The 20944-nt window shown below is 34.9% G+C and overlaps 1 protein-coding gene and 1 long non-coding RNA gene across 2 annotated transcripts; one reads left to right on the forward strand and one right to left on the reverse strand.

The window, feature by feature from the left end:
• Positions 1–6026: 6026 nt before the first annotated feature.
• On the forward strand, positions 6027–7199 carry LOC140008007 (uncharacterized). Its single transcript, XR_011815423.1, has 2 exons — positions 6027–6530; positions 6723–7199. It is a non-coding gene; the product is annotated as an uncharacterized lncRNA (long non-coding RNA).
• Positions 7200–8069: 870 nt separating this feature from the next.
• LOC113691896 (uncharacterized) lies at positions 8070–20370 on the reverse strand. The gene is made up of 14 exons (XM_072053224.1): positions 20214–20370; positions 20026–20127; positions 19844–19909; positions 19657–19721; positions 18726–18823; positions 18455–18506; positions 17965–18057; positions 17393–17503; positions 16817–17144; positions 10662–11113; positions 10017–10126; positions 9151–9209; positions 8885–9072; positions 8070–8468 (listed from the first exon to the last, which is right to left on the reverse strand). The coding sequence occupies exons 1-14, from the start codon at positions 20263–20265 to the stop codon at positions 8280–8282; spliced, it is 1965 nt and encodes a 654-aa protein (XP_071909325.1). The 5' UTR covers positions 20266–20370; the 3' UTR covers positions 8070–8279.
• Between the last annotated feature and the right edge of the window lie 574 nt (positions 20371–20944).

The raw sequence follows: 20944 nt of genomic DNA on the forward strand, positions 1-20944 counted from the left end.
AAGTTATTACGTTTCTAGATCTATTTTTAATTTCTAAGTCTAAATATTCTAATTTTTTATCTATTATTAAATTTGTTTTAGGGATCAGGCTTACCAAGAAGGCAAGCTCTGATACCAACTTATTACAGGAACGGATTCCGGTTTACTTTCTTTCTTTGTTACAGGTAATCTTTTAAATTGGTCCGTTATTTCTTCCAAATCTTTTTCAAACTTATCTATTTGTAGGACTCTGACCTTTTCTATTATCGTATCTACATATTGTTATAATTGGAGTGTATATTTGGTTTATTTTTATTATGCATCATGCCTAATAAACCCAAGGATATTTGTTCAAAGAGCAATTAAATGATAGAGGTCTGTTTGGATTCCTTGTTTTTGTTTCTGTTTTTGAAAAACTGTTTTTCACATTCCAAATGCTACAGTAAATGTGTATTTTCAAAACAACTCCAAAAACATCATATCCAAACATTATATAAAAAACAACTCCATATATATATTTCAATTATGTATATTGTATATATATATATATTATATAAATATAAATTGAAATACAAATTGAAAATTATATATTTATATATTATATATTATATAAATATTTATATACATTAATATTATACATAATATTGTATATTATACATAATATAATATACTTAATATGTAATGTTGTATACATAAATGTATAAATATTTATACATAATATATTATGTACATTATATTATATATATACATTATTAATGTATAATATTATTATGTACATTATTATGTATAATAATGTATAATAATGATATGTATAATACATAATATACATAATATGTAATAATGTATATTATGTATAATATATTATATTATGTATATTATATTATATATATATATATATATATATATGCAATATTATGTACTCCCTCCGTCCCAAAAATTTCGTCGCACTTAGAAAACTGTGTTTTTTATGAATAGTTCCAACACAGGTGAGTTGCTTACCATTTTATCCCTCGCCCAAGCTCTTCATGTAAATGCACTAGGAATCCGGTATTGATGCTAATTCAAATTAAAAGCCTAAAGAACTACTGGAGGTAGGACCAGAACTTTTGTTTTGTTTGCATATGTCTTGTGCGTGCTTTGCACGCTGAAGTTTCAACCAAGTTCTTTATGATTTTTCACTCCACGCATATATTCATATGAACTTTTGAAGCACGTGAATACTGAACAAGTAGGCTCAAAGGGCACACTTCACTTGATTATTGTGGGGACCAAAAGGGTAAAAGAGTGAAATTGAATGAAAAGTCTTTACTATATTTAGTAAATGACAAATATTTTGGAACAGCCCAAAAAGGAAAGCATGACACTTTCAATGGGACGGAGGGAGTATATTATACAAATTGAAAATTATATATCATATATTTATATATTATATATTATATAAATATTTATATAATGAAATATACAATAAATATTACAAATTGAAATATTATATAAAAACCATATTTATAATATTATAATATTTATAATTAATATTAATGTATATTATATGTATTAAATATTTATATATTAAATATTTATTTATACATATTATAAATATTTTATTTTATTTAAAAAATATTTTAATATATTTATAATATATTTAAGCTCAGGAGTGGTTCTGCAAGCTCAGGAGTTCCCCCTTTTCACATTTCTTCCTTTTCACATGTATTCTTCTTTGTCCTTTTTCATGCCATCTTGCCATTGCTCATGAAAATTGTAAAGGTTATTTACTTTGTTCAACACATGTCAGTTTTGCTAAAATTTCATATACTCTTATCTATCCAAATTAAAATAAAGTGAGACCAATTTAACAATTTGTAATTGTAATCAATCAAACAGTCACGTCTCACTATCCCGCTAACATACTAGTACAACATAAAAGCATTGACAAACTTACATATTCAAGGATTTTGATGGTGCTTCAAGTTCGCTACTACCTAATTTTTCACTTTTTTCTTCTCTAGATGTTTTCTTAGTCGAACTTCTCAATCTCCTTCATGTCATTTGCACTAGTTTTTGATAAACAATTACATTTAAATTACATAAGATTTTTTCCCAACATTCCTAAATCAAGATAAAGTAGTTCTAAGAATGATTTAGTAAATTCAATTATGAATAAGACATTTTGAACAACAAGTACATTCAACCTAACATATAGACATTTTGAATAAGACATGCATGATCTATGAGATATAATCAATGAGGTATTAGTTACTTGACTGTGTATATCTGTAAAAAGTAAATTGAAAATAGCACAGTGAAAAGTAGCTATATGAGCTGGCATGTATTCTAGAACTTTGGTATAGTTGATATTTGCATTTTTCTGTGGAGGTATAGCTTTGTGGTTGTTTTCATGTTGATAAAGTTTTCTCCTGACATTCCTAAATCAAGATAAAGTAATGATATAGTAGATTCAATTATGTGCAAGGCATTTTGAACAACAAGTACATTCAGCCCAATATATAGGCATTAGAACCAAGATTCATGCCAATCAACTTTCATACTGTGGGCTTCAATTACTGGTCTGCTACAATTAATTGGGGTTTCAACTTATAAACAAGAGTAAACTTATGTCTGCATTTCTTTCCTCACAAGGGTTCCATTATCAATTTTTAGGACTTGATTTAAAATCATTATGCTAGTTGATTGTGCATTTACAATCGTGTCAAAGTATTTTTCCATTGTCACTGTTCTATCACAGAATGTAATAGTTATCTAACAAGACGTACATGCGCACTAATTAAGATAATTGATAATCATTTTTCCACACTAAGAAAGGCAATTTGAACGAGATGTCTTACCTTCTTTTTTTCCTTTCTTTTCCCTAACTTCTTTCCACTGCATGTTACGCGTAATTATCACCAAGCTCATGTATTGAGTTCTATAGATGTTGCGAGAGACAAACACCAACTACTTACATATTAAGTGATTTAGATGAAGCCTTAGGTTGTCTGCCATCAAACTTTCCTATTGCTTCATCTCTACCACTTTTCTTACTGGAAGTTCTCGATTTTTTCCTGCCATTTAAACTGGAGTTTTACACAGACAATTGCACTTCAGTTCCATTATGCTTTCCTCACTTATTCTTAATGCATTACAAAGTACTAACATAACTAATATATCACTTTCAAATCTTTGTAACAATAGTTATGAAAACTTGTAACTTATTTTTCACACTCTGTTTGCCAAAATTAACAATAGGTTAATTATTTTGTCTTGCTAATTCGACTTACAATCTACTCTCAGTCATTTATCAACTTTGATGGGATTGACTTCTTCTTCTATTTCTTGTCCTACTCTACAAATATGAGTTAATGTAACAACCAAGAGGTACCAATTTCACAGTTATGTTGACAAAATTTTACAGAGCAGTTCTTATACTATAATTGCTAACTCACTGCGTGTTATAGTTATCTAACTTCATGTCCAAGTAGACTCGCAAAGTCAAACTTGTAACCTTTTTCCACATTGAGTATGCCAAGCTAAATTCATTTTGCCTACTCTGTTTAGATTGTCGTCTAGTACCCCAGCTATCAAGTTTCAAATAGTCAACCTCTTCTTCTATTTATCCTGTGATTATGCAAATACGAGTTAACTAACAAACAATAGGTAGCAATTTCACAGTATGTTCATGCAATATTACATATCAGTCCTGCTACTGTAACTGCTAACTAACTCCATGTAACAGTTATTCAACATAGTGTCCAACCCCACTACCTAAAAAAACTTGTCTGCAATGCGTCTACCAATCTGAGTGTCATGTTATTTTACTCCGCATAATAATTTTACTCCTCGTCATTATTTATTCATGTGAAATGTCTCTTATACAACATGTTGTAAGAGGCATTTTTAAGGGAATTATCTTTGTAATACTTTTTTTTTTCACTTTGTATGTTGCCATGAATAGCATGTACAAACCACACATAAAGTATAATTTGCATGCAGGCACTGCTAATCAATAAAATCTATAAGAAATTCATAGAAACAACCAGTACCCTTGTTATATTATTACCCAAGCAATTTCCCATCCTATTCACACGATTTTACAAACACTTGGCACACTAAGTTTTCCCCACCTACCCTCCCCTATATTAGCCACCAAAATACCTACCTTCTTCTACTCGAGACTAGTGAACAGTTCGTTCCACCAAAACCACTAATGATCAATTAACCTATTCACTCACAACATTGTCCAACAATGACAACTACTCACATTGCTCCACGACCTTGTCAAATTTCGAAAGTTATGTGATACCATTGTTGTTTTGTTACCTGGGCGTTTCGTGCTTTATCTCTTCTCCGGATGTGAAACTTTGCTCTTCTATCGCTACTTCTTCCTTTTTCTTGCTGTAATATACCTCATCGCAATTGTATTTCCCTTGCTTTCCCCTATCCCTAGTCTGCCTCCAATCACTTTCTTGTTCTGCCTCCAGCCACTTTCTTGTATTCTTTGTTTGCTTTCATTTTCTGGTGTTATGGACAAATGAAAATTGGCAATTGTCGTGGAGGGAAAACAAATGACCTCTTTGTTTGACGATTCATTTGCACGGGATTTTGTGGAATGGAGCTAATGCTTCATGACGAGGTCCGTCAGAAGCGTCAATTTCTTTTTTCCATTACTAATTTATGTGACGTCATTTTTCCACCTTCCCAAAATTGGTCAACGTGATTATTTCTAATCCTTTCGCTTGGGATTGTGAGGGGACCCTTCAGGGACAGTCCCTACCCCATATCCACCCCGTATCCTTGTACCTTGAAATTTTTTTTATATAGAAAAAAAGCTCAAGGAAGGTTAACTTCCTGTATACACACAAGACAGAGTTTGAATCATTTATCTGATGTAAGAAAAGATCTTAGAATTAAAATATAATATACAACATTTGACAATGCATTACATTTAACTATTTGTGATTGACTAATAAGAAGTACGATTGTAAGACGTCAATTGAAGTATTAGTTTTTTGGAGATTGGAACTATTTCAATTACTTAAATACACAACATAAAAAGGTATATATATATATATATATTTTTGTCGGCAACGGTAGATGCTCTATAATCTAATTTAGCCTAATCTAGGAGGAAGGGATAAGGGGAGATGGTCAACTAAGACCAGCCACATATTGTGGCAAATTTAAGAGAGGCAGGATAGAACCCCTGACCTCCAGCATCACCAAAGAGGATGATGACCATTGGACCAAATGGCCAGTGACAACATAAAAAGGTATATCCACTAATGAAAATATCACCCAAAAAAGCAAGAGCAATGTATAGCATGTTAACCAAACACCTTTAGAATAGTTGACCACCAACAAAAATCTTAAGACTCTTCTTGCATTCATTTTCAAAATTTTCTAAAAATTTCGCCAACAAGTACAAAAATATCCGTTTGATCTGATGATAGTTTAGTTTTCTCCAAATTCTCTCTTAACCCATTTGAGCCCACCCCTCCTCCTTGGTATAGAGTAGAAATACAAATAGAATAAAAAAACTATCGTGTTGACAATATCTACCAACTAGATAAGAGAACAACTCAAGTTCTCCATTGATGCCAAGTGTTAAGGTCTCATTTGAGGAAACAAATTTCATTTCTTTATTTTGGACATTAAAGAGAGGGAAATGTCTATTTGAGCCTTGGTATCCAAATTCAAAGGCTTAATAGTTCCTTACTATTTAGGGGCTAATTGGTAACAATGATTTAATTATTTTCATTTGTTCCTTTTGTTTGGTTTTTAATTGGTCAGAAAGGTCAATTGAATCCTTTTATGAAAACTAGCTCTTTAAATAGTTGCTAACTATTTAGGGCTATTTTGGTACATTTCAAATTATTTCTTTTATAATTTCCTGGTCAAATGCAAATAGTTGTGGACTATTTATGGACTCCTTTGATCACATGGGTCATTTTTGAATTATTGATTGGAATTAAAATATTGTTGTGTCATGCTAGTTTTTGCTCTGTCATGTAAGTTAGTCAACACCACCTAATGATCTTATTAGTCAGTGAAGTGAAGTTCCTTTCCCTTTCTTTCCGTCGGATAGGTAGCCAGAATTTGCTTCCCCTTTCTAATTGTCCTTCTTGCAAAATCTTCACTTTTCTACCAATTCCTCCAACAACTAATTGTCTTTCTTTTTGATTGCAGCCCAGAAAATCCTCGACATGCACGTGAAGTTTTCTTTTGCCCGAAAATTCAGCTCAGTTAAATTTCTCTTCCCCCAAAATCTATCATCCTGCAAAATCTTCAGTTTTCTATCAATCCTCCAACAACTAATTGTACTTTCTTTCGATTGCCACCGAAAAATCCTCCACATGCATCTGAAGTTTTCTTTTATCCCGGAAATCGGCTCACTGAAATTTCTTTTCCCCTAAAATCTGCTCACTTTAGGGATTTAGGGATGACTGCTGTACCGAGTTATCATCTATGGTGCAGCTTCCAAAACCTACTATTGCCAGCCTTATATATATACTTCTGTTTCCGAGTTTTGCCAGCATTCAGCCAAGCAAAGAAAAACATAGGTACGCTTCTATATTCTCTCCTCCTATTTTGAACTGCAATTTTTTTTTTAATGTTCCTACCTTCTGTTTATATTGTCTTCCGTTAATTAAAGACTGTTATGTGTTTGATGTTATGTATAAAAGAATATAATTATGATGATAATTCTTCGGATTAACTTATCTTTGCTTTTTCTTCTGTTTTTTAATTTCAAGGGTTGCCCGACTTTTAAGAGGTGCCCTGCTGTGAAGGCTGAAGCTGGGTGAAAGAGTCCAAATATCTGCGGATCCCCAAGAATGTAGTGGATGGAATACAAGCAGCATAACACAACAGATGCATTAGCAAGGTTAGCTGTGTATTTCCTAGCAAAATGGGAGTTGATGAACATTGACCTGTTGGTTCTAGAAGTGAAGTGTGATTATTTAAAATTTGAAACATATGTGTGGATGATCAACATTTGACCAACCATGTCGATATGTAGCGTCGTGTACTCGGTTATCAAAGAAGAAAGTTTTGAACTATAGTAGCCGTTTGTGTTCCACCACTGTTTTATTGCTCTAGGAGTGTTTGAAATTTTGCCGTCTACCTGAGCTAAATGCAACAAAAGAAGTGCTGGGAGCATTTGCAGTTTTTGTATTTGCCGAGAACTTGCCGTCTTTTCATCTCATTTGCGGAAGAAAACTTAAGCCAAAGATGACATCTTACCGTCACAAGTGTATTCATTTTACCACCGTTGTATTCATTTTTGAGTTCGGTTGGTGCTATTTTCTGCTGATTAAAAATAAATGTTGCTCCACCTTGATGAGAGGTTGTATTGGTAACAACTGAGAGGCGCGAGAGAGAGCTCACTACTGTGTGTATGGTTTTGCATGGTAAAATGTGGCCGCGGGTGGACGGGACGCAACAACATCCCGATGGTAAAGTAGTGCCAGTTGAGGGTCCGTCTGTTTGCTTGTAAAATAATTTCCCCAAGAAAATCTTTTCGCTGAAAATCATTTTCTTGAAAAATTTGCATTCTAATATAATTATCAGTTAGTATCTCTCTACTACTACTATAGACAATCCATGTTAAACACCACAATCAATTTGAGAGTCAAAAAACGGTAAAAAAAAAAAAAAATTCTTTTTAAAGCATTCATAGAAAATTCTATGAACAATTGAATAAGATGATGTAACCAACAATACTGTTAATTTAGATTCACTGAAACCTTTTGCAGAAGTTTGGTTTCCATTGAATAGAGTAAAACCTTTTTCTAGAAAAAAATTTTTTGGACGCTTTTTCAACCAAACATCAGAAAAAAGGGAAAACATTTTTTTGAAAAAATTTTCCATCGATACAAATAGACCCTAAGCAAGCATGTTTTGATAGCAAAATTATTTAAAATAATTTTTTTAAAAATCATTATTTTTTTAATATGATGCACGTTAAATAAAAAAATAATTTTGAACTAGTGTCCTAGGATGGAGAAAACTAATTTTTAATATCATTATCTCTAATATTATTTACCTCTTGAACCTTAGCAAATTATTCTCATTGTTACAGATTTAGTTGATCATATCAGTGGGTGGGCCGCTGCGTAGCACGGCCAGAACCATACTAGTACATATATATATATAACGTGTTAACTTATACGTTCTTGAAAGGATAGGCACTGCAATATGTACTTTGCAACTCCGGTTATTTCGACAAACATATATTTACAAATTCTCACTGCTTCCCTAGTTCAATGGGTTGCTCATTTAAGATTAGCATGACTAATCTTAGCGAGCATTTACAGCGATTCTGCAAATTGAGAAGCCTCCAGATCAAGTTCTTGTTTCATGATGCAGGTCATCAGCCAGTCACTGCCAAACGTCTGCATGCCATTCCTTACAGCTAAGAGTGCTTCTTCCATGTCCTCTTCAGATGCAATATATATTGTTTTTGATGATTCATTCACTTTTTGCATTCCAGAAACCACCTTCAAATTATAGAGGTAAGCAATAATGATTATCTCTAACGACAATTAACAAGGCCAACTTAAAAGCATAAGCAATTTCAGAAAATGTTCCAAAGCCATAACTTGTGCGAGGAACTAAAACTAAGCAGCTAAACCAGCAAACACGAAGAAGCCAATTGTTAAAGTAACAGAAGCGAAAGGAAAAGCAGCTAAGAAGAACAGATATCAGCATAAAGGCGCTGGAAGCGTAATGTAGTAGCCATCTGACACAGAATGCCCACAAATATTTCAGAAGTTCCTTCTCCTACAGCTTGAGCTTCAACTGGCACAGAATTGGTATGAAGCAAAATATAACGTGGTCTTTTTGGACTATCAGAAATTTTAGGAACAATTGGGCATGCTTAATCTGTTGAGAAAGGATAACTCAGCTGACTTACATTTCCCCCAGCAGACTTTATGATGGTCGATAGAGTGCGCATTGGGGGTTGAACATGTGCTGCGAGACATATGTCATGACCTTTAAGTAAAGAATTGGGATTTGATTTTGCTCTAAGGACCGCAGCTTTCAGCTCTACTTTATACTTGCCCTCATAATCTTCGTCTTTCAAAAGATATGGCATTTCATCTGTTGTGATTGACAAACTAATCATATATCTCCAAACTTTAAGCATATTGAAGCATCAAATTTAACATTTTGACCTACCCACAAATCTGCCTCTCCGATAACTTTCCTTTAACCAGCTAGGTGAGATAATCCAAGCTCTGCATAACAGGATACATCCAAATAAATAACAAATGAAGCATAAAAAGAAGAATTTAAAAGAGACTAAATTTTGATGGATGAAGCCATTAGAGCGTGCAAAATTAGCAAGAGAGTGTGTCGTGTACTGCAATATTATGATCTACATGACTGGGGAAAGGAAAAGTTGCAAGAAGAGTAGATCCAAGGTCAATTTTGGCAACAAAGTAGAAAATAAGCAGGCATAATTGTTTCACCAAATAATTCCATTTTTATTCACAACCTTATCTATCACCAGTGCATGTTTGCTTGTCTCTGAATTGTACAAGACTCAGGACGCCAGGTAGCTATTAGTTTTGTAATTTTCACTGATTGTTATTTGGATAACAAGCAATCAACTTGTTCTCTGCTTCATCCACTACATACTGCCATAGCATAAAATTCTCTTTAGTTTCCAATTGATCTCCAGTTCTGAGTTGATAGACATGATCCTCAGCTATTGCTACATCAATTACTACTTGACATTTCCATAGTTGCAGAGTCAATGAACAAATGGTGTCTTTGATTTTGCATGATTGTGATTTCAAGTACTGACCTGTCCTTTTGAACCTAATATCTTCGTAAAGCTTAATAATCTAGAAAGTGAATAAGAGCAAATGAATTTTGCAGAATGTCTTAAAAGAAGCAACATGACAACAAAAGAACCAGATGTAGTGCAGTGGTAAATGAACTGATCTCGACTTTCAAAAGGATTAAGTGGACAGTATGAGTTAATGAGCATGTATTCTAATGATTGCATGTCAAAACATTCAAATTCAAACTAAACTTACCCAGAGCAGAGAGCTGTGCAGAAATTCAACGTTTTTCTCACTTTCCCTGTCACTACATGTGAGCTTACTCTTCCATCAGAGATAACAATCCCGCCTAGGTCCTCAATTATCTACACCAACAGTATCAATATGGCATAAGAAGCATAAAAGCCACTTACCAAGAAAGCTAAATTCTACAAGAAGAATGAACTCTAGTCTAAGCCTTATTACATTTCTTTAGGGGAGGTGCTGAGGTTGAAAAGTGAAATAGGATAAGCCAGTATCGGACAAGGACTTAAAACTGCCAAAACTGAAAAAAAATACACCATATTGGCATCGTTTTGATTCTTTAGAAAAGAAGACCAACATTGCCAAGGGCTTTTAGATCACAGCGCCTCCATTACCGTAGAGAAAGGAAAGAAGACTTCCATCTCCATAGTTTTAGACGAACCTTACCATCCCTTCAATATCTTAAAATTATAATAGAGAGCTTAGGTGATATAATTACTCTACATTCACCATGAATTACTCATTGACTACACTGCAGTTTACCGCATCAATATTTAGGACCCTATCCTTTCAGGTCACATGACCGACTGCCCACCAGTTCTACAAGACAAACCACAGATCTGGTAGTTCAGCCTGAAATTTCAAATCTGGGCTTACCTTGGTTAAACTTGATTTTTTCTTGTCATCAGCAATATTCATTAGCATTATTTTGAAGCATATATCTGTTGACAAAAGTTTACAGCTGCCTTTATCTTCTGATGTCTCATCAATTGCTCCACATTCTACATTGTTCTTTTCCAAACAGTCATTTGCGAAAGCATCTCCACCCACCAATAATTTGTTTCCATAAAGAAATGTACTTGAATTAGAACAACATTCAGCACTTGAGCCAAAATTTCTGGGATCTGATTGACAATCAATTGCATGACCACCCTTTACTTTCTTTGAATTCATTGAGGTAAGTGAGGCTTCCCATATCCTTTTCTTTGTCCCTTGTGTTGAACACGAACATTTCTTCATCTCAAAATCCTCTCCACTTTTTCCAAACTCCGAATTGTTAGCCGTATTGATATATTCCAAAAGCTTTCCACTATCTGCATCTTGGCAACCTGGAATTTCAATGCAACTGGAGTAAGCATTTCCAAAGTACAAAAAGAATTAGGACTCCACTAATAGCCAGAGCCTGAAAGAGACAAAAATAAAAAAGAAAAGGAGAAACCCAGAAAAATATATTTATACATAAAGAAATGATGTTTTAGGCCAAACAGACACACTGTATCTTACCAAGATAGCATTTCAACAGTTAAAAGCAAAGAACAACTAAGCATGACCCTGGTCCATCTTGCATGGAAATGGTGCTAAGATTATAGTACATTGCATCCATAAATATGTTGGTCACCCAAAGAAAGATAGGATATCCTTATAAAAAAAGGGACTATCCTTACATTATCAATTCTCATAGATCATGTAGGTCAATAGCTAGTCTAACTCATTCTCCTCGAATTTTTTTGCAGTTGGCCTCAAACATACAGAAAAAAAAATCTGCGGTGGCTAGCTGCCTCATCAGATCAAGTGTTGAAAAGTTTGGCATTAGTGGATAAATCTGATAATATATTCAAGAGAAACCACTTTGCTTATTTCAGCACATTTAAAGATTGTTGAAAATCTAGAACATCTTTTTCTATGTATATCCCATGATTTCTGCTCTATTTTAGGATAGAATAATTTACTCCTAATGTATTTTAGGATAGAATAAATTAGCTCCTAATTTTTAGGAAATTACAGATTTCATGGAATTGACAAAAGTCAAATTCCATTTGTATAAATGTTGTACAGAGTCTAGAACAAAAGATATGACAGGACAATTCAGTTTTTCTTTTTGTTCATGGTATCAGAGCTTTTGCTCTTGGGACCTCTTCTTGTCAGCCTTCATTGCTGAGTGCTTTCCTCTCTTCAAGTCTTTATTGCCAAGTGCAATTTCCAGCCTTCATTGCTGATTTTTTTCATTAGGCCTTCATTGCCAATTTTTCTTGGAAACCTCCAACATGTCTGAAATTGAAACATCAGAAATCCACTCCAATACCAAATCAGAAGAGACCTCAAATATTCCACAAACAGGGGATTTGCAGAGTATCCAGGCAGCCTACAGGCTCAACGGAAAAAACTATTTGAAGTGGTCACAATTTGTTCAAACATTTCTCAAAGGAAAGGGCAAAATCAGCCACTTGCTTGGAACTGGACCGAAAAAGGGAGATCCTAAATTCGCTGCTTGGGATGAAGAAAATTCTATGGTCATGTCATGGCTGTGGAACTCCATGTTACCTGAAATAAGCGATACTTGCATGTTCCTACCAACAGCTCAAGACATATGGACTACTATTCGACAGACCTATTCAAAGGCAGGAGATGCTGCCCTAATCTATGAGATCAAAACAAAGATCTCAGCCACTAAACAGGGCAACCTTTCTGTTACTCAATATGCCAACCGTCTGCAAAATCTATGGCAGGAACTGGGCCAATATCGGTGTATTCAGATGTTGTGTAGTGAAGATGCAACCACCTTGAAAAACTTTATCGAAAAGGATAGAGTTTATGACTTCCTTGCAGGTCTGAATGTGGAATTTGATCAGGTCAGAGTCCAGATATTGGGGAAGGAAAGATTATCATCTCTGAATGAGACAATATCATTGATTCAAGCTGAAGAGAATAGGCGAGAAGTCATGTTAGAGCCTAAAACATTAGAAGGCTCGGCAATGATTTCTACAAAGTCAAATAAAGACACAATTTGGTGCACGTACTGCAAAAAATCACGCCATACGCGAGATGATTGCTTCAAACTCCATGGGAAGGAACAAGTCCTTAGTCGTAAAGGAGGATTCAAAGGGGGAAAAGCCCACTTAACTGCTGGAGAAGACCAAACACAAGAAAAATCCAACCAGGCTGGTATGGGAGAATTCAAGAAAGAAGAAATCGAAAAGCTAAGAAACCTCCTAAATTCCCTTGAAAAGTCCTCTAGTACGTGTTCATTGGCTCAATCAGGTAAGTACCTTAACTCTTATGCTTTAAATGCCTCAAGCATGTCTTCTCTAGGCTCTTGGGTCATCGACTCAGGAGCTACTAACCATATGACTCACACCCTAATCAGATTTAAAACATACAACCCATGTCCTGGAAATAGAAAAATTACTGTTGCGAATAGATCTCCTATAACTGTTGCAGGCCAAGGGACAGTAAATCTATCAAATTCTTTATCCCTAAATAATGTGTTGCATGTCCCAAAATTGTCCTCCAATCTCATATCCATCCATCAAATTATCAAAGATCTGAACTGTAGAGTAATTTTCTATTCTACTCACTGTATTTTTCAGGATTTGGTTACGGGGATGACGATTGGACTTGCTAAGGTGAATGACGGGCTTTATTACCTTGAGGAGATGAGTGGCAACAAGAAGAACAAAAATCTGTTATCCCTCACCTGCTCCTCAAATAATAAATCTGAAATCTGGCTTCATCATTTCCGTCTTGGTCATCCATCTTTTATTCTACTTAAAAGCATGTTTCCTTCACTTTTCAAGAATGAAGATGTTAGTAGTTTTCATTGTGTACTAGACCTTTCTCTTTGATACATACTGATATTTGGGGGTCTTGTAGAATTTCTAGTATTTCTGGAGCAAAATGGTTTGTCACATTCATTGATGATTGTACTAGAATTACTTGGTTATTTCTTATGAAAGAAAAATCAAAAGTAAATAGTATTTTTCTAATGTTTCATAAAATGATTTGTACACAATTTGGAAGTTTGATTAAAAGAATAAGATCTGATAATGCAAGAGACTATTTTAATCAAATTCTCTCATTTTTTTTCCAAAAAGAGGGTGTAATACATGAGTCATCTTGTGTAGATACACCCCAACAAAATGGGATTGCTGAACGAAAAAATAGACATTTACTCAATGTGACTCGAGCAATTTTGTTTCAACATAAAGTTTCAAAAACTTTTTGGGGGGAGACTGTTTTAACTGCTGCACATTTGATAAATAGAATACCTTCAAAAGTACTAAATAATCAAAGTCCCATTGCTGCTCTTTCTGTTTTTTACCCTGATTTTAATGTCACTTGCACATTGTCACCAAAAGTGTTTGATTGTGTTGCTTTTGTACATGTTCATGCACAACAAAGAGGGAAACTTGATCCAAGAGCTTTAAAATGTATTTTTGTGGGATACTCAAACACAAAGAAAGGATATAAGTGTTATCATCCTCCTTCAAAAAAAATTTTTATCTCCATGGATGTCACATTTGTTGAAAATGAACCTTACTCTCAAAGTAACAATCCTCATCCCCCGGGGGAGAGTTCTTGGGAAGATAAGGAATTTCTCCTTAATCTTCAAAGTCCTACACTAAACTTAAAGTCTTTCAAGCCTGACCATCCACCAAATTCTAAAGGAGAACATACTAGCAGTGAACCTGAACCTGAATTTGAAGGAAAATCTGGTTTGAATCCAACTACACCACTAAAGGTCTACTCAAGGAAAAAAGTTCATATTTCTGAACCTGTGCAAATCCAAGAGTTTGAACCACAATCAAATACTGAAAATTCTGTTCCTTTGTGTGTTCAATTTGACTCTGCTCCTTGTGAATTTAATGATTTAGACCTGCCTATTGCTGTTCAAAAAGGAACACAAGCATGCACTAAGCATCCAATCTCAAATTTCGTGTCTTTCCATAGACTCTCTCCACAACATAAAATTTTTTTTACTACCATCAACTCCATTTCAATCCCACAAACACTACAAGAGGCACTTAGAAATAAGAACTGGTTACATGCTATGAAAGAGGAGATGAATGCCCTAGAGAGAAATAAGACTTGGAAAATTGTAAACCTGCTCAAAGGAAAGAAAACAGTGGGGTGTAAATGGGTGTTTACTTTGAAATATAGAGCTGATGGTTCATTAGAAAGGCATAAAGCACGGTTGGTCGCAAAAGGATATACACAGACATATGGAATAGATTACCAAGAGACCTTTGCACCCGTTGCAAAAATAAATACTGCGCGTGTTCTTTTGTGTTTAGCCGCTAACTTTGGTTGGTGTTTACAGCAATTTGATGTGAAGAATGCATTCTTACATGGGGATTTAGAAGAAGAGGTGTACATGGAACCTCCACCGGATTTCAATGTAATGTTTTTTGAAAAGAAAGTGTGCAAGTTAAAGAAAGCTTTATATGGATTAAAACAATCGCCAAGGGCTTGGTTCGGAAGATTTACTAAAGTGATGTTAGCAATGCAATACAAACAAAGTCAAGGAGATCATACTTTGTTCATAAAACATTCAAAAGGAGGTGTTACAGCTCTACTTGTATATGTAGATGACATCATCATCACCGGAAATGATCCAATTGAAAGAGAATCACTCAAAAAGTGCTTAGCAAAGGAGTTTGAAATTAAAGAACTAGGGAGGCTGAAGTATTTTTTAGGCATTGAGGTGGCATACTCAAGTAAAGGCATCTTAGTTTCCCAACAAAAGTATGTCTTAGATTTGCTTAAAGAAACAGGCAATCTTGGATGCAAGGCAGCAAGCACACCCATTGAGCCTAACCTGAGATTGAATGAAGAGAAGGATGATAGCACAATAGATAAGGGAAGATATCAGCGGTTGGTTGGGAAACTGATATACTTGTCCCATACAAGGCCGGACATAGCATTTGCTGTAAGTGTAGTAAGCCAATTTATGCATGATCCAAGAGAGAAACACTTGCAGGCTGTCAATAGAATTCTATCCTACCTCAACGGGACACTGGGTAGAGGAATTTTGTTCAAGAAAAATGAAGGATTGCTCATAGAGGCATATACTGATGCTGATTATGCAGGTTCTATTATAGATCATACATCAACTTCAGGATATTGTACATTTCTTGGTGGGAACCTAGTGACATGGAGGAGTAAGAAGCAATCGGTTGTTGCAAGATCAAGTGCTGAAGCAGAGTTTAGAGCTATGGCTCATGGAGTTTGTGAATTGCTATGGCTCAAAATAATACTTGATGATCTTAAAATCAAGAGCGAAGGACCTATGAAACTCTATTGCGACAACAAGTCTGCCATCAACATTGCACACAATTCAGTGCAACATGATCGCACAAAGCACATCGAAGTTGATAGACATTTTATTAAAGAAAAACTGGACAGTGGCATGATTTGCACTCCATATGTAGCATCAAATAATCAATTGGCAGATATCTTAACTAAGGGAATGCCAACTTCCAACTTTGAAGACATTACATGCAAGATGGGAATGGAAAATATCTATTCACCATCTTGAGGGGGAGTGTTGAAAATCTAGAATATCTTTTTCTATATATATCCCATGATTTCTGCTCTATTTTAGGATAAAATAATTTACTCCTAATGTATTTTAGGATAGAATAAATTAGCTCCTAATTTTTAGGAAATTACAGATTTCATGGAATTGACAAAAGTCAAATTCCATTCGTATAAATGTTGTACAGAGTCTAGAACAAAAGATATGACAGGACAATTCAGTTTTTCTTTTTGTTCAAAGATACAGGAGAACACCAGGGTTTCATAGGGGGCATGATTAAATTCAAACTTACAAATTTAATATTCTTTCCAAAGGTATCACTAAGAGGATGCCAAGGGCACAAGTAATAAATTAGTCATTGAATCATTATGTAGGCATTGAACCTTCATGTCTGTATATATATACTGTTTTAGGAAACATAAATGCATTTTAGATGAGTACACATAAATAATGCATGTAAGGATACACAGAGAACAAGACGAGAGATTTCACTTACCATCAAATAGAAATCTCTCGATAACAAGATTTTCAGCTTGAGAATATGCTGTGCTGCTGATTAATTGATTCCCTCCCTCTGAATGGCCAGACTCCTCTATGCACTCTGGTTGCAGCTTCTGAACAACATCAGATAAATGATGCTTCATGGGAAGCTTTAGTGGATACAACAGCTTTATCTGCTCTGCAGGAACAGGTGAACTGTCATTAAGGTGAGATACCATAAGGGTAGAACCACCAGGGAAGCACAATGCCTTTCGGATTTCAGCCTTGATAGGCAGTCTCCGTGCTCTGCCCTTTGTGTTGACCTCTCCAATCACCACAAAACCCTGTTTTTGAATCCATCCTCACAAATCAATTTCCAAGAATAAGTGAAGCATTGATTTTTGCAAAGTTGCCCAAGACCATATACATTGAAAATAGAAGAAAACATAAATGCGAGAGAATATATCTAGGCAAGGAGGTCCTCTTCCCTGGGAGAACATCGCAGAATATGGAGATTGATGAAAGCAACTCAATAGCACAAGCAAGCAGACAGATAAACCCAAATATCAAGCATCCGTTCTCCTGGATATACCTGTTTCAGCCAAAATCCTTCAGACTCCTGATCCCCCCAACATAAAATTGTGCGGATGCCTACTTTCTGCAGTCTGTTTCTCAATTCCATGTACAGAAGGCGACCAATCCCCTAAATAATGCTTAATTATCAGCAACCATTTGAATGCAAGACAAGCCCAAAGTATTAGCACAACAGAACTGAACTCACTAGCAGCATGAATTTCAATTTGAATTAGAAAAATAGGAATGTCTTAAACATAAGTAGATACAGGAGAATAATGTAATTGACAGGAAATCCAGATCTTAAAATAAAGTGTAAGATAATAGGAGAAAAAGTTGCAGCAGCTAACCACTTCTTAGTTTTATGTACTTATCCCACTACACAATCTCCAACTAAACTTCTAACACCACCATCCACCACCCACCCACCATCCAAAATTCTCTCCCCAAGGAAATATGGGGAGAGCATAATTTAGCCACATGGTTCTTAAAGGGACAGACCACTTTGGAAAAGACCGAAAGATCAAACCAAGAAAAGTAGCAATACCAACACTGACACCTGGTGATAGATTTACAGAACAAGCAGATAACCTTTTTCTGGTACATTGAACTGACAGCGGCTAATGGAATTTCAGCATACTGTGTATCAGCAGGGACTATTTGATAAGTGATAGCAGAAAGAACCTGTCAAAATTTGAGATTGTCAAAAGAAGTTAACTTTTTTAATAGATAAGTTATTAACAATTGAATGAGTCAGTTATTCAAAGGATTTGGTTTATTTACATGACACGCCTAAATAAAATCTTTAACTGCTTTAATAACCATGCACATAAGAGTTAAAATATATAAATAGTCTTGTGAGTTTAGTCATGACAATATTCTCTAGCATTTGTCCCACTTTTGTGGGTTGTAATCACACACACCCACACATTTGCAGGAGAGAGAGAGAGAGAGAGAGAGAGAGTTAGAAATACTGCCATTTGAGCAATAAAAGCTGAAGCCAGTGGCATGCAATTGAGCATTATAGTTACTCTGCTTAAAAGAGTTGCTAGTAAATGGAGTCCAGCGATTAATGTTATACCTCTCCTAGTTGGTCATTAGACTTGCATATAAGAAGTAATGTGCAGTACTTCCTGCAAAAGTCAAACATGCAGAAACTTCTCTGAGAAACAGAATGATTTCAACTTCCAATCAGCAGATATCCAAACACATAGCAAATTCCAAAAAAATGTCTGCAAAGATACTAGTACATAATTTTAGTAGTGTGCGTAACCAACAGGATAGAAAAGAAGTTAACACATGCAGGCATAGAACGTAAACATAAAAGAACAGGGATGGGTATCATCTTTTACCCGTTTGATACACATCTTTCAAGAAACAATGATTCCTTCCCAGTATTAGCTGCAAATTTCATTGCTGGAAGCTCTTTTGAGTACATGTCGAGTACTTCCTGAAACAATGGGCACATACTAACATACATCGTAGATGGAAGTGCGAATTTGGTCAAAATTAGAGTCAGCGTAGGGGCACAACATTCTTCCAGTATGAATCCACAAAAAATAGGTAATCATACAAAGAATAGTGAACAGACTACAAAGAAGGCTATAGAATCAAAAATCAACCACAATAATTTGAAAAGACCACCTACACCAACTTCCTTTGAAATTTTGCAAATTACGGAAAGCCAAAATATGAGTAGCATCTTCAGAAAACATGGCGAGAACTGAAGATGACAAAGCACAGCTTTAGCAAAATGTAATTCACAGCCCCCAAAACCAACAATTATAAATGATGAAGTGCCTAATAATCATGTGTAAAGTAGTAACTTTAGCAAGTAAAAGGCCAAAATCTGTGGATTAGTGAGTGGTATGCCACATCAAAATGTTATCTCCCAAGTCAGCAGTCATAGCTTGAATCAAATCCAAGATAAAAGTCTTTTTTACCGCTTTACGATTATAACCGCCAAACCATGCATTTTTGCGGAAGAAAAAAGAAAAAGAAAAATCACCCTTAATTGTTTATCCATGCTCAGCTCTAAAATTTCTCGTTTATTTTATTAGTGCCCCTCAAGGACTCACCACATTTTCTGCACACTTTAGCATTTCTTATGTTATATTGTTCAAAAATCAAAATCTACTTCCAATAGTAAGGACGTAAAAACAAAAAGTTAAAAAAACTTTAGCAAAGAGGCAACTTTTGCATATAGGTTAATGAAACCAAAAAAAAAAAAATCTAGTAGAGTAAATGAACAGCATGAAAATGTGAATTGAATGTGATCGTTACCTGAAGCAAATACTTGGTTTGGTCGCCTGAATCTTTAGGGTTCACAAGCACGAAATAGTACCCACCTAATCAACATTACTTAAAATAATCACTGGGCACAAAAACGATTTTTTTTCTATTTTTCGAACAAATTCAAAATAAACAAAAATTACCAGAAAAAAAAGGATATTGGAGTTTGAATCCCTACCATTTTTTTCAGATCCAGAACCTGGAGTATCGTCAATCGTATTTTCACATTTCGCCGCCTCCATCACTGCCAAGAACAGCACCCAATCACTATCGTCACAATAATAACAGTAACAATAACAATATAGCTACCAAAAGAGTAAAAAATGATAGTAACAGATATCAAAATGATGGCGACGATACCTGAGACTTTAATTTTGACATTTTTCGAAAGAATGATTTGGAGGCTATTTTGGTTCGATTCAGAGGTAAAACTCCTAGCTTCCACGACAACCTCGCAATTTCCTGTGGGGATTGAAGAGAAAATTAGAACAATTAGGGTTTCAGACTTAGAAATTAAGCAATAGAAATGATTCCTTTCTGTTATCTACCGATTGGAATCGGAGCAGGGGTGAGACGAAAGGGCTTCCGTTTTGGCGCCATGATTTTCCAGCTTTGAAAATGTGATCCAAGGAGGGAGTGGGAAGAGGGTATTTATAGTTGGGCAAGAGCGGGCTAAGAATGTAACTTTAGCTAAAATCTGAGGCTTTTTTGGTCAATTGGATTGCTAGCAACAAAAAATTGGCGCCTTCGTATTAAGCACGCCTATGTGTAAGTGGACGACTTAAGGGGGTGTTTGGCGAGTTGGAATTAGCAATAGGAATTATGCGTTTTCTATTGTTGGATTTTCTTTTTTCTTTATTTCGGTTTAAAAAAAAAAAGAGAGAAAAGGAAGCAACTTCCGACTAGCATAACAAACCCGTCCTAAGGAAAATCATAAAAGTTTCCACTTGCGGCAGAGTTTTTTTTTTTTACTATAAAAATTATTTAACTTTTATGGGCTAGTTCGTGAGTCATGATCACAATTTCACCAAAATTTAGTAGGTATGGGAGTTTATTTGACAAAAAATTAGTATAGCAATTTTTATAATGTAATGTATATAAAATAAAAAGGTTAGTAGAAAGATAAAAAAAATATGTGTTAAAAATGTTTCTGTGATACGTGCGAATAATCTTTGTGTAAATAATAACTATCCAAACCCATCTTGTTGTCCTCTGTTACTGACTTAAGCAAGTCTAACCATCAATTCACGTTGTAATAAAATCCTCACTAATAAGGCTA

This window comes from Coffea arabica, chromosome 6c (genome assembly GCF_036785885.1).
Source record: "Coffea arabica cultivar ET-39 chromosome 6c, Coffea Arabica ET-39 HiFi, whole genome shotgun sequence".
Taxonomy (NCBI): Eukaryota; Viridiplantae; Streptophyta; class Magnoliopsida; order Gentianales; family Rubiaceae; genus Coffea; species Coffea arabica.